The sequence below is a fragment of the Oryctolagus cuniculus genome, chromosome X, assembly GCF_051225735.1.
Source record: "Oryctolagus cuniculus isolate XC-2025 breed Fujian yellow rabbit chromosome X, ASM5122573v1, whole genome shotgun sequence".
NCBI classification, from domain to species: domain Eukaryota; kingdom Metazoa; phylum Chordata; class Mammalia; order Lagomorpha; family Leporidae; genus Oryctolagus; species Oryctolagus cuniculus.
The window spans coordinates 51,072,594-51,087,185 of NC_142888.1; the positions used below are offsets into that span (position 1 = coordinate 51,072,594).

At 53.9% G+C, this 14,592-nt stretch overlaps 1 protein-coding gene across 1 annotated transcript; it reads right to left on the minus strand.

Moving 5' to 3' along the window:
• Positions 1-3,242: 3,242 nt before the first annotated feature.
• CXCR3 (C-X-C motif chemokine receptor 3) lies at positions 3,243-6,013 on the minus strand. The gene is made up of 2 exons (XM_002720089.6): positions 5,734-6,013; positions 3,243-4,791 (listed from the first exon to the last, which is right to left on the minus strand). Exons 1-2 carry the CDS (start codon positions 5,743-5,745, stop codon positions 3,691-3,693), a joined length of 1,113 nt encoding a protein of 370 aa, XP_002720135.1. The 5' UTR covers positions 5,746-6,013; the 3' UTR covers positions 3,243-3,690.
• Between the last annotated feature and the right edge of the window lie 8,579 nt (positions 6,014-14,592).

The following is a 14,592-nucleotide window of genomic DNA, read 5'->3' on the forward strand; positions in this document are numbered from 1 at the left end:
TTTAACAAAAATGCTCTTTTTTGGGTCCTTTTCTGCATCTCACATGATGGCTCAGTCTGTTCACACTGATCCTCTGTGCCTAGAGTAGAACGAACCCTCACATCTTTTGTGCAACACCCTGGGCATCTGAAGCCCTTCGGGATGTGTCTAGGAAATGCTCTCCATTCTGTGTTGCCCTGATTTCTGTGGCTGCCGCCAACTACTTCAGCCACCTCCCTGCTTCTAGGAGATACCAGGACTGGAATCACCATTCAATTTGTTTGGCTTAAAACAGCACATTATGTATTATCTTCCAGTTCTGGTGGTTAGGAGTCTGGCATGGGTCCTCCTTGGCTAAAAATCAAGGCATTCACAGGGCTGAATTCTTTTTTGGAGGCTCTCATGGGAATCTGTTTCTTTTGTCTTTTCCAGATTCTACAGGCCAACATATTCCTCAGTTCATGGCCCCTTCCTCCATTTTCCACCTCTGCAACCTCTCTCTCTCTCTCTCTCTCTCTCTCTCTCTCTCTCTCTCTCTCTTTCCTCTTCTGCCTCCCTCTTCCACTGCTGAGGACCCTTATGATGACATTGGGCTCAATGCCCAGGAGACTCTCCTTACTTTAAAGTCTGCTCATTAGCAACCTTAATTCCCCTTTCACTGTGTAAGGCAACATATTCATGAGTTCTGGGGGGTTACTGTGTGCATGTCTTGAGGGGCCCAATTTTTGTTCTGCCAAACATCTTTGCCAGTCTAGCATCAGTGATAGATTTTAAAGGCAGGATGTGTTACTCTGTTGTTTTCTGTCCTTTGATTGTACAGAACTTTAGAGTGTTCTTTTAGTGGCCACAGACTCCTAACCACAAGACCAGATGGGATTTGGTGTGTGAAGAGGGCAGAGAGAGCTTTTCCAGCCAACTCCTCAGATTCTGCCTCCCTGTTTCACCTCTAGCCATGTTTGAAGTCTCAGCAGGGGCCCAGCTGGCCTGTGAAACTAGACCTTGGCACAGGCATCATTAGGGGGAACTGAGAGTGCAGTGGGTCCAACCCATCAGCCTTTGCCTCAACACGGCCGTCCTGTCACCTGCTCTTCTGGGAAGCCCTGGTTATTTCCTCCACTCACATCCACCCTAGCAGTTAGCTGTGTGAGCATGCTTCCTACAGTGCAACTCCAGGGGCTTGTGTGCTAGCAACTGTGGGCAAGTTGTCTGGCCTTGTTGCTTTTCTTTTTTTTTTTTTTTTGAGTTAAAATTCCCTGCTTTTATTTTTTTTAATAAATGTAAATTTACAAAGTACAACTTTTGCATTGTTGTGGCTTTTTCCCCCATAACCTCCCTCCCACCTGCAGCCCTCCCATCTCCCACTCCCTCTCCCATCCCATTCTTCATCAAGATTCATTTTCAATTATCTTTATATACAGAAGATCAACTTAGTATATACTAAGCAAAGATTTCAACAGACTGCACCCACACAACCGCACAAGATATAGAGTACTGTTTGACTAGTAGTTTTACCGTTAATTCTCATAGTACAACACATTAAGGACAGAGATCCTACATGGGGAGCAGGTGCACAATGACTCCCGCTGTTGATTTAACAATTTACACTCTTGTTTATGATGTCAGTAATCACCCGAGGCTCTTGCCATGAGCTATCAAGGCTATGGAAGCCTCTTGAGTTCACCAACTCTGAACTTATTTAGTCAAGGCCATATCACAGTGGAGGTTCCTTCCTCCCTTCAGAGAAAGGTGCCTCCTTTGATGGCCCGTTCTTTCTGCTGGGATCTTGTTCACCAAGATCGTTCATTTAGGTCGTTTTTGCCACAGTGTCTTGGCTTTCCATGCCTGCGAGACTCATGGGCCTTTTAGCCAGATCTGAATGCCCCAAGGGTTGATTGTGAGGCCAGAGTGCTGCTGGCCTTGTTGCTTTTCTTCCAGCCCACTGCCATTTCCCTACTAACAGCCTGCATCACCTGCCACCTGAATAACCAATACAGTTTTGTTTTAAACGGTAGACTTTTAGTTTTTAAAGATTTATTTATTTATTTGAGAGAATTACAGAGAGAGAGAGAGGGAGAGGCAGAGAGATCTTCCATCTGCTGGTTTACTCCCCAAATGGCTGCAATGATCTGAAGCCAGGAACCAGGAGCTTCTTCCAGTTCTCCCACATGGATGCAGGGGCCCAAGCACTTGGGTCATCTTCCACTGCTTTCCCAGGTGCATTAGCAGGGAGCTGGATCAAGAGTTGAGCAGCCAGAATGCCAACCGGTACCCATATGGGATGCCTGCACCATACGCGGAGGCTTACCCTACTATGCTGCAGCATTAGTCCCCAATACAGCTTTCTGATTGGTCTCTGTGATTCCATCACCTGATCCCATGCTATCTGTCTGTCTTTTTTAAAAGATTTATTTATTTATTTGAAAGAGTTACAGAGAGGCAGAGGGGGAGAAGGAGAGAGAGAGAGAGAGAGAAAGAGAGAGAGAGAGATCCACTGGTTCACTCCCCAAATGGCTGAACCAGTCTGAAGCCAGGAGCCAGGAACTTCTTCCAGGTCTCCCACTTGGGTGCAGGGGCCCAAGGACTCAGGCCATCCTCTGCTGCCTTCACAAGCCATAGCAGAGAGCCGGATTGGAAGTGGAGCAGCCGGGTCTTGAACCGGCACCCATATGTGATGCCGGCACTGCAGACAGCAGCCCCAACTATCAGTCTTATTTTTGCCTCTTCCCCTGACCTGAACTGCTCATAATTCCTCCAGTAAACACTTCAGTTTTCAGCCTTTGTACGTTTTCTGTTGCCCTCTTGCCTGGAAATACTACCTTTCTTTCCTTCTCCTCTTGGAAACGTCACTTGCCCTTTAAATCTTAAGGAAGCCTCTGGTGTTTTGAGCCCTGGCTTCACTACGTGCTGTTCCTTTGCACTGTGCCATAGGCTGCTTCGTATTGCTTGTTCTCAGCACACCTTCCCTGTTGGCCCGAGCTTCCAGAACCCAGCAACTGTCTTATTTGTATCTGATAGTTCCTTCCCCAAATGAGAATCAGACCGTGTCCAGGCAGTCAGCTGCCTAACTGCTCACCCCGTACCTGTGGACCTGGGTGCTTCCCTGAGTAATAGGAGTGTGCAGGGGAGCAGAGAGAGGGCTGCAGAGACATTAACAAGGGCAGGGTGCGCTGCCACAGACCCCGGCCCAGGCATGGAGAAACAGGAAGTGCATCCCCGGAGCTGAGTCAGGGCTGCCTGTAATAATCACTGCTAACACACCCTGGTCCTGATGATCTCGTTTATTGAAGAGTTTTAAGCAAGATTTTAGACACAAAAATAAGCAAATACACAGTTTATGGGGTCCAGAACCATAGTCCCTCCTGAGCTAGAGGCCTGGGTCTCTGTCGCCCAGGGGCTGTTTGCCTCTCGCTCCATGCCTGTGGGGAAGGCCATGTTGTAGTTAGCAAATTAAATGAGCCATGGGGGCTCTGGCAGCCACTTCTGGAGTGGCAGGATTGGGGGGGGGGGGCTAGGCAGCTAAGGAGCGGCGATGGCACAGCTTCCAGAGCCAGGAGGGTGGCTCCCTGGGAGACTGGGTGGTGCTGGGGCTGCCAGGGAGTTCCAGGGGCAAGGCTCTTGGGGCATGCAGAGCAGGCCCAAGCAGAGAGGGAGGAATGTGGCATGTGGGGGCAGGGCAGGCTGCGTGGGTGAAAGGGAGGCCCCATTCCAGCCTCACAGGCCCGAGAAGGAGGCCTCTGTGGTCTCGGACCAGGACGAGTCTCGGCGGAAAGAGGACGGCTGCTGCCTTTGGAGTGCTCTCTGGCCAGGGCAGCCCAGGCGCACCAACAGCATCCACATCCGCTCTCGGAACTTGATGCCCACAAAGGCATAGAGCAGTGGGTTGAGGCAGCAGTGCATATAGCCCAGGCCTGAGGTGACCGACTTGGCCACATCCACATGGCTTTCTCGGCCGCAGTGGCGGGCCAAGGCCCCCAGGTCCATGAGGGTGTCCACCAGCACCACCAGGTAGTAGGGCGTCCAGCAGAGGGCAAAGGCCACCACTACCACCACCACCAGCCTCATGGCCCGCAGGCGCCTCTGGCCCCTGGAGAGCAGCAGCACAGCCAGGATGCGGGCATAGCAGTAGGCCATAACCAGCAGGGGCAGCAGGAAGCCAGCCACCAGCTGCAGGAGGCGCAGAGCTGTGCGGCCCACCTGCGGGAAGCTATACTCGCAGTGGGTGGCTTTGAGCCGCTCGTCGTGGTGAGCCGACAGGAAGATGAAGTCTGGGAGGGCAAAGAGCAGACAGAGCCCCCACACGACCACACAGGTGAGGGCCACACGGGCCCGGGGGCCCCGGCGGTAGAGCTGCGTGGCGTGCACTATGCTCAGGTAACGGTCAAAGCTGATGCAGGCCAGCAGGAGGGCCCCGGCGTAGAAGTTGATGTTGAAGAGGGCGCCGGCCACTTTGCAGAGGCCCGAGCCAAAGACCCACTGGATGGCAGCGTCCACTGCCCAGAGCGGGAGAGTCATCACCAGCAGGGCGTCAGCCACGGCCAGGTGGAGCAGGAAGGTGTCGGTGCTGCTCAGGGCCGCGCGCTGGCTCAGCAGCACGGCGGCCACGGCGCCGTTGCCTAGCAGCCCCAGCAGAAAGAGGAGGCTGTAGAGGGCCGGCAGGAAGGCACGGTCGAAGTTCAGGCTCAAGTCCTGTGGGCAGGGTGGGGAGGTGCAGCAGGAGTCGCTCTCGTTTTCTCCGTAGTCTCCGTACGCAGAGCTACAGTTTTCCAGGAGCATGGCAAAGTCTGAGGCATCCAGCACCTGGCGTCCGCTCACCTGCCGAGGGAGGGGAGGGCCCGCGTGTTTGCCCGTGTCCTTGGCTGAGCGGCTTGCTCTCGGAGCAGCGGCCCCTGCCCCAGGCTCCAGGGAGCCCCCTCATCGGCCGCGCCCTTCTGCCAGGGCCACGCCTCCTGAACCCCAGTCGCCAGACTGGTTTCTGGGGGTGGTGACCGCCCTATCTCAAAGGCTGTCTCTCGCACCCTTGTGGGCGTGGGGGTCTTGGGCAGGAGGAAGAGCCTCCCTCTGGGGCCCCGAGCTCTCCAGCTGCTCTCCCCTCTCTCCCTTCACTGCAGGGCCACGCCTAGTTCAGCTACCTCCTCGGCATTTACTTCTTCCCTGTCCCCTCTTCCTACACTGGCCCTCCTCTTCTCTCCTCAGTCGTCGTCTGGGGACGCCAGCTTCCTGCCAACTGTGGGGCCTCTCTATAAATCACTGTAGCCCCCCCCCCCCCATCTCCGCCAGCTCTGCTTTCTGCCTCTTTCTTCTCCTTCCCTGCACTGAGGTTCGCGCCCTATTTAGCCGCCCACTGGGGGCTCCCCCAGCAGGCTCAAGGAGGAATCTTCTTTGCCCCCTCACCCCTGCCCCCAACCACCCTGGGAGCTGCAGGCTTCCCCAGTGCCAATTCAATCTACTACACAATAGTTAATGGTGCAAGCCAGGGTTAGAGGGAGCCTAGGAGGTCCTTGTAGTTCAGCCAGAATCCCCTGCAAGTTTTCAGATGAGACACCGCAAGCCAGATAGGGGAAGGGACTCGCCCATGGTCAGTGGCCAATCTGGGGTCCCAGTTCCCTGTTTAGTGCTCCTATCATAACCCTGCAGCCTTTAGCAGCCCACCCAGCCCTCGGCTACTGCTGAGCCGGAGGCCAGCCCTGGTGCAGCCTAGTACCCTGGCTGTCCACTAGGAGCTGTGTCCTGGCCAGGCTGGCCAGCAGCACTTACCTCCGAGACCATGGCTCCCTGCTGCTCCGGCTGCTGGGCTGTGTGCTGCCTGCCCCTCTGCTTTGGTGCTTGTGGTTGGGAACCTGCGCTACACAGAGGAAGTGAGGTTTTCACGCGGTTCTCTCGGCAGCAGCCTCTTCCAGGGGGTTATCTGCTCCAGACCTCCTCAGCCCACAGACCGTACAATTCCCATCCCAGCCACTCCAGGGGTCAGGCAGAGCCACTTCGGATGTGCCGGCCTTGTGCCTGGGACCAGAAAGGCCAGGTCCTCGGGCAGGGCACAGGGTGGTGGGTGGAGACAGGTCTTTGATGGTGGTGGTGGTGGTGGTGGGAGGTCTGAAGGAGAAGCAACCGAGCTGGGAGGGAAAGGCGGCCCTGCTGCCAGGGGCGAGAATTGCTTCTCCAGTCCTGGTGTGGTCAGTGCTCAGTAAATGAGAACTTGGGTTCCCCTGTGCGGGGCTGGAGTTGATCCTCGCCTGTTGGCAAAGCCTGCATCGTGCAGTGGGTTCTGTCTGTACAGGAGATTGCTCTTCTTCCCAAATTAAAATAGTTCAAAGAAATCTATCACAGGAAGTCTAGTTCTTCATCATCCCTCCTCCCCATTAATCAACCGGCCAGGGTCGGGGGGTGGGGGTGGAAAGGAAAGGGAACCTACTGAGTAATGAACTTGCTCTGTGCTAGACGTTGCTTTAGGTGCTTTGTCTGACACTGCCTCATTCCAACCACACGAATCCCTTGTGAGCTGTCCCTGTGGGTGACTGAGAAAGGGGAGAGAGGCCGTCAGCAGCTGCAGGAAGGGAGCAAGAGTGGACGCTGGGATGGATTCCGTGGCTGTCTGGCTCTCCTCTTACCACTCATTAAGCTGCCTTTGGTTTCTTTCAGATCAACTGATATGGTCATGTAGCTGAAACCAAATGAGCCACAGCTACATGGCTGACCAGGCATGTATCTAGAAAACTCAGTGAGCACGTGATGGAAGAGGCGGGTTTACAAAGTGTGCAGGGAGGTTGACACCACCTAGGAAAATTCTAAAAACTGCCACAAACAGTAACACTGTGTTGTCTTGGATACGGCTGTTTGTTCTCAACATTTCAAACAGAGACTGAAGACAGCACGAGTTCACAGAGCAGGCGCCTCCGGGGATATGGAAGAGTAGGTAGGGACCTTGAGATTGGCGGCGTTGGTCCAGGCCATCAGTCACTGCAAGGCAGAGTAGCAGAACAGTTGTCTTTCCCATGTTCCCTTGGCACCCACCTTAGCTCTTCTCTCCTCCCCCTCTTGCCCTGTTCTCATTATCAGCTGGCAAGCCGCCTCCTCCTAACTTGCCTCTCTCAAACAGTTTTTTTTTTTTTCCACTTTCCCTCTCTCCTCTCAGTGGAAAAGGACAGAGAGAGGGAGGGAGGAGGAGACAGAGGCCAATGTGAACCCATGCTCTTGGGCCCAGGCCGTTTTTAGCTAAGGCTGGTCCACCAGAGTTCACACTTTTAGGACATGATCCGCACACACATTTGCCTGGGCTTGAGGCCCTACCGCTCCCTCTTTAGACAGCCGTGACTCCTTGCTGTGGAGTAGCTTGTCACCTGCAGAGTTCGGGCCAGAGGGAACTGACAGCCCGGAAGAGGTCAGCAGCAGTGCACGTGGAAGGGAGTAGGAGAATTCTGGAAGCCAGGCCAGTTGGGGTGACTGGGACTTGGCAAGTGACTGCTTGTGGGGGTAGAAAGGGGACAGGAGGTGGGACCACAATTTCCCCATGTGGGTTGATAAAGAGGTTTGAGTTCCCGGTGCTTCAGCAAATGACACAAAGTGACCACAAAAAGCTGTATTTGTTCAATCAAAGCACTGTCGTATTCTGCAACTGTGCCTTTCATCCTCTTTTTTGGCATTCAAGAGACATTTTCTTTACGGAAGAAATGATGGTGAAAATAGATGGTAATTTCGGAAATGTCTTGTGTTGGTGGAAGTTGACAAGCCGACATGGCTTTTCCAAACACAAGAGAGTACTTCCAAAAGTTCATGGAAAATGGGATCAAAAGATCAGTTTCGCTGGCGCTGTGGCTCACTAGGCTAATCCTCCGCCTGCGGAGCCAGCACCCCGGGTTCTAGTCCCGGTTGGGGCGCCGGATTCTGTCCTGGTTGCCCCTCTTCCAGTCCAGCTCTCTGCTGTGGCCAGGGAGTGCAGGGGAGGGTGGTCCAGGTCCTTGGGCCCTGCACCTGCATGGGAGACCAGGAGGAAGCACCTGGCTCCTAGCTTCGGATCAGCGCGGTGCGCCGGCCGCAACACACCAGCCATAGCAGCCACTTGGAGGGTGAACCAATGGAAAAAGAAAGACCTTTCTCTCTGTCTCTCTCTCTGTCTAACTCTGCCTGTCAAAAAAATAAAAAAGACCAGTTTCTAGTTTCTTTTGGTGTGAAAAGTTCTGAATTGCATGCACGGCCTTTTTTTTTTTTTTTTTTTTTTTTTTTTGGACAGGCAGAGTGGATAGTGAGAGAGAGAGAGACAGAGAGAAAGGTCTTCCTTTGCCGTTGGTTCACCCTACAGTGGCCGCAGTGGCCGGCGTACTGTGGCCGGCGCACTGCACTGATCCGAAGGCAGGAGCCAGGTGCTTCTCCTGGTCTCCCATGGGGTGCAGGGCCCAAGCACTTGGGCCATCCTCCACTGCGCTCCCTGGCCACAGCAGAGAGCTGGCCTGGAAGAGGGGCAACCGGGACAGAATCCGGCGCCCCGACCGGGACTAGAACCCGGTGTGCCGGCGCCGCTAGGCGGAGGATTAGCCTGTTGAGCCGCGGCGCCGGCCCGGCCTTTTCTGAATATGCATTTCCACGAACTTTTGGAAGGTCCCGCTGTTGCAATGTTACTCGGCCTATGTGAAATAGAAAAGGAAAGATGTCAGGATGTGGAGTCCCAGCATCCTGATTCCAAGGCTGGCTCCTGATAGGCCAGCCTGGGCTGTGGGAACAGGCAGCTCTCGCTGCCCCCAGAGCACTCTTGTGACCGTGTGTGATGCACAGGGAAGAATGCTGACCTTGTCTGGGCTCTCCCCTGTTGGAGCCGTGTCCCAGCTAAGAGCCGCCGGGAGCCTTTCATGCCAGGGGAGCCTGCGAGAGAGCGTGGTGCCTTGTGACACGTGTTGGTGTGAACTTGGCCAGAGGGCTGGTCCTTCCAGAAAGGCCACCTCTTGCCTTAGTTGTTGTTGATGGTGGTGGTGGTGGTAGGGGGTGGCTGGGTGGGGTGTGCCGAAAGAGGTTTCTCCAGTCCTAGCCGAATTCTTTGGCTGCCCAGCTGAGTAATCCTGGGCAAAGCATTTCACCTCTCTGCCTCAGTTTTCTCATCTGAAAACTGGGTCTAATGAGAGTTCACCTTAGATAGGGTTGCTCTGTGGATTGCAAAAGATACATGTCGAAAGTATCTGGCACAGCATAGGAGCAACAGTCTCCGCCCCCTGCAGGGAGTTTCTAAACCAATCCCCTCCCAAGCCCTGCAGTGGCAGGTCTGTGGCTGGCTTCCTTTGTCCTTCACGGCTAAGAAGCCTTGGAAGAGTCTCGTGTGGTGGGGCTGAGCCAGGCCTTACCCAGCCCTCTCATATGGTCTTTTCTGGTGCCAAGCAGCCTCCAGGCCGGGTCTGAGCCAGGCCCAGCCCTTGGGGACAGCCGCCTAGCCAAGGGCTCACCCCTGCTGTCTAACCCCTGTGCCCTGTGCTCGGGCCCTCCAGAGCAGCCAGCAGGGAAGCCTGAGGAGGAAGTTAGTCAGAGCGAAGCTGCTTGGGGCCCCACCTGTGGTCAAGGTGTGAAATGTGCACCTGGCTCTTCTTGGCCACCCCTCCCCACGTTATTTTTCATTCTTTCACACCTCTGGGCTGTGGTCTGGGGAGATGGCAGGCTCAGAGGGCTGAGCCCTGAGCCAGGTCCCTTCACAGGAAGGAGGGCCCCTCCAGCTGTCTGCTGGACCAGCCAGCTGGGGCACAAGGGCCATTTCCCCCTCCTCCTCTTCCTCCTCCCTCCCCTCTCCTCCACAGCCCCCGCACTGGCTGCCAGCCTCGGGCTGTCAGGAAAGCAGGCTCAGTTAGAACAGAGCTTTCGCTGGGGTTGAGCCTGGCTTATTTGCAATTAGGATGAGCCTGGCTTATTTGCAATTAGGAAGAGTCACAGCCCCACACAGGGGCATGCATCTGTCCTGGTTTCCTTTTGCTGGCCTTGAGCTGCCCAGAGGAAGGAGAGCTCAAGTCACAGGGAGGCCCCGGGCACTGGGGACTGCCCGCTTCACTGCCTGATGTTCCTATTTCCTGCAGTTCCAAGTCCTCATAGGAGGGAGGGAGGGAGGGAGAGAGAGAGAATCTTCCATCCTCTGGTTCACTCCCCAATTAGCCGCAACAGCTGGAGCTGTGCCTATCCAAAGCCAGGAGCCAGGAGCTTCCTCCAGGTCTCCCACACGGGTGCAGGGGCCCAAGGACTTGGGCCATCTTCTACTGCTTTCCCAGGTCATAGCAGAGAGCTGGATCGGAGGTGGAGCAGCCGGGACTCAAACCAGCGCCCATATGGGATGCCGCACAACAGGCCGGAGCTTTATCTGCTAAGCCACAGCACTGGCCCCAGAAGCAAGTGCTTTCTAAGTGCTGGGGCCATGGTTGGGGCCTCAGGAGCCTCGGGTGGGGCCATGCAGTCTCGGCCGGGGGGTGGGGGGATAGCGCATTCCCAAGGCTGTGGGGACTTGCTCACTGGGGGACCAGGTGGGACCTCAGAGAGGAGATGAAGGTGGAGCTGGGTCTTCCAGGATTGTTGCTGCTGTTTTTCAGGCAGCAAAAGGACACAAAGGAATTCCTGCCCTGGGAACACCAGGGCCAACACCAGGAAGTCAGGAAGAGCTTGTTCCTGCAGGTGTATTCAGAACAGAGGGAACTTGGGAGAGATGGCTGGAGAGTAATTTCAACCCAAGGCCCATCACCAAGCACAATGACCTTCCTGCCAGCTTGTCCCCAGCAGTGCCGGGAAACAGTTAAAGAGAAGTGGCTTCCATTCCGCAAGCCCTCCCTGCCATACACATGATCTCCTTTAGTCCTTTCATCGGCTCCTCCCTCCCCGTCCCCCTTCAAACCACCCCCTCCCGGCCACTGAGGCCGAGGTTACTGTCCAAGGTTAGCCGGGAGGCTTTGTCAGAACATTCCTATCCAGGTTGCTTTCTGGGCCAGGTCAAAGCCAGGAGCCCGGAACTCCATCTGGGTCTTCTATGTGGGTGGCAGGGGCCCGGGCACTTGGGCCATCAACTTCTGCCTTTACAGGTGCATTAGTGTGAAGCTGGATTCGAAGTGGAGCAGCCAGGACTCACACAGATGCTCCAATATGTGCTGTCGGCGTCACAAGCAGCAGCTTTACCTGCTGTGCTACAATACTGGTCCCATAATCTCTTTCCTTCTTTCTTTCCCTCATTCTTTTCTCTTTTTAAAAAAGATTTATGGGGTCCGGCATTGTGGCTTAGTGGGTAAAGCTTCCACCTGCGATACTGGCATCCCATATGGGTGCTGGTTGAAGTCCAGGCTGCTCCACTTCTGATCCAGCTCCCTGCTGTGGCCTGGGAAAGCAGTGGAGGATGGCCCAAGTGCTTGTGCCCCTGCACCCATGTGGGAGACCTAGAAGAAGTTCCTGGCTCCTGGTTTTGGCCTGTCCCAGTTATATATATAACTCTGATTTTCAAATAAAGTAAATAGATCTTCAAAAAGAGAGACAGAGAGACAGAGACAGAGAGAGAGAGAGAGAGAGAGAGGAGAGATCTTCAGTCCTCTGGTTCACTCTCCAGTGGTTGCAACAGGCAGGTCCAGGCCAAAGCCAGGAGCCAAGAACTCCATCCGGGTCTCGTGTAGGTGGCAGGAGCCCAAGTACTTGAGCCATCTTCCGCTACTTTCCCAGGTGCATTAGCACGGAGCTGGATCAGAAGTGGAGCAGTCTGGACTCTAACTGGTGCTCTGATATGGGACGTTAGTGTTGCAGGCAATGGCTTAACCCTCTATGCCACAGCCTATAGGTTGCTTTCTAATATGCAACACTGAATGCTATAGTATAGGAGACTCCTGCCACCGCCCCTCCCGACACACTGCTGTCAGTCAGTCTTTCAGGAGTCATACCTGATTCCCCATGTAACCCTACTCAGGCATTCTCTTGCTTGGGCTGGTGCTATAGAGGAGGCTTTGTTAACATTTGCTTCTTGCATTCCCTTGGATTGCCCCGTAGAGTAATAAGAAGAGCTGACATTTGTGAGGGGTCTTTAAAAAGTTCATGAGAAATGTCTTTATGGAAAAAAAAACTGTGAATTCCAAAAATTTTTGCGCCACAGTAAACTCTTTTTGGAAAGGATTTATTTTATTTGAAATGCAGAGTTAGGGGAGAGAGAGAGAGAAAGAGAAAGAGAAAGAGGGAGAGAGGGAGAGAGGGAGAGAGAGAGAGAATATCTTCCATCTGCTTGTTCACTCCCCAGATGACTACAATACCTGGGCATGGGCCAGGCTGAAGCCAGGAGCCTGAGCTCCATCTAAGTCTCCCACGTGGGTGCACATTGAGCCTTCTTGACTGCTTTCTCAGGCTCATGAGCAGGGAGCTGGATTGGAAGTGGAGCAGCCAGGACTCAAACCGGTGCTCATATGGGATGCCGGCACTGCAGGCTGCGGCTTAACCTGCTGTACCACAATTCCTTTCACCAAAGTAAACTTTAAAATAATTTTTAGAAAATATTTTATTTATGGAGCTGGTGTGGTGCACCATATGGAGTGGTGACGCCAGTATACCTTTTCAAAGGATTGCTTTGAGTCTCGGCTACTCTGGTTTGCATTCAACTGTAGGGAAGGAAGCAGATGATCGTGCAGGTGTTTGGACCCCTGCCACCCACATGGAGGACCAGGGTAGAGTTTCTGGCTTCTGGCTTCAGCCTGGCCCAGACCTGGCTGTTGAGGACAATTGGGGAGTGAACCAGCAGATGGAAGACCTCCCTGTCTCTCGCATTCCAAAATAAGTAATTAAATAAATCTGTAAAGATTTAAAAAATTATTTATTATTTATTTAAAAAGAGTTACAGGGGGTGGGAGGAGAGATAGAAAGAGATTATCCATCTGCTGGTTCACTCTTCAAATGACCATGACAGTTGGGGCTGGGCTAGGCCAATGTCAGGTCCCCCACATGGGTACAGGGGCCCAGGTGCTTATGCCATCTTCTGTTGCCTTTCTAGGTTGTGGGCTCACCCCACAAGGCCCGCGCACTGTCAGCGTGGGTGGGGCAATGGTGTTCTTTGACAAGAAGCTCGGGAGACAAGTTTCGGTGAACCTGTCCGCTTCATTAACAAGCAGACACACCTTTTAAATGGCAAGCAGAGAGGGCAAAGGGCAGGCAGAAGGAGCATAGCTAATTCAGGGCAACATTAATTCTATAGGCTAGAGCTGATATGGGCGCCACTATGCTTCTCCAATCAGTTTGAAGTTCACGTAGGCTATGGCAGCTTTCCAGGTGGGTCTGGCCCTCACCTGGGAGCAGTTTACCTGGTTGACAGAAGGTGGGGGTGGGGGGAAATGTGCCTGGGGCTCCCGTAGCCTGCCAGCAGTCAGGCTAACCTTCTGCATGGGCTAGGCAGGCAGACTCACAGGATCACCCACACTAGGTGCATTAGCAGGGAGCTGCATCAGGAAGAGCAGCCGGAACTCAAACCGGCTCTGATACGGGAAGCTGACATTGTAGATGGTGATTTTTAAAAAAGATTTATTTATTTATTTATTTATTTGAAAGTCAGAGTTACACATAGAGAGAAGGAGAGGCAGAGAGAGAGAGGTCTTCCATCCTCTGGCTCACTCCCTAGATGGCCGCAATTGCTGGAGCAGCACTGATCCGAAGCCAGGAGCCAGGAGCTTCTTCCAGGTCATAGGGGCCCAAGCACTTAGGCCATCTTCTACTGCTTTCCCAGGCCACAGCAGAGAGCTGGATTGGAAGTGGAGCAGCTGGGACTCGAACTGCTGCCCATATGGGATGCCTGCACTGCAGGCCGTGGCTTTACCCACTACTCCACAGCGCTGGCCCCTGCAGATGGTGGTTTTTTTTTTTTTTACAGGCAGAGTGGACAGTGAGAGAGAGAGAGAGACAGAGAGAAAGGTCTTCCTTTTGCCGTTGAGTCACCCTCCAGTGGCCGCCGCAGCCGATGCGCTGCGTCCGGTGCACCGCGCTGATCCGAAGGCAGGAGCCAGGTGCTTCTCCTGGTCTCCCATGGGGTGTAGGGCCCAAGGACCTGGGCCATCCTCCACTGCACTCCCTGGCCACAGCAGAGAGCTGGCCTGGAAGAGGGGCAACCGGGACAGAATCCGGCGCCCCGACCGGGACTAGAACCCGGTGTGCAGGCGCCGCTAGGCGGAGGATTAGCCTATTGAGCCGCGGCGCCGGCCAGATGGTGTTTTAACCCGCTATGCCACAGTGTCTGCTCTTAAATTTTTATTTTCACTTTTATTTGAAAGGAAGAGAGATAGCCAGATCTTCCACCCTCTGGTTCACTCCTCAAATGCCCACAACAGACAGGACTGGGCCAGGCTGAAACCAGGAGCCAGGGACTCAGTCTAGGTCTCTGACATGGGTAGCAGGGACTCAACTACTGAGCCATTACATACTGCCTCTTGGGATGTGCATCAGCAGGAAGCTGGAATCAGCAGCCAGGAGTCAAGCACCAAACCTAGGCACACTGGTATGTGATGTGGGCATCCCAAGCAGTGTTTTAATTGCTGTGCCAAATATGCACCCCAATGTTCTGCATTTTTCTTTATTTTTTAAAGATTTATTTTATTTACTTTAAAGAGTTACACAGAGAGAGAAGGAGAGACAGAGAGAGGTCTTCCATCCGCTGGT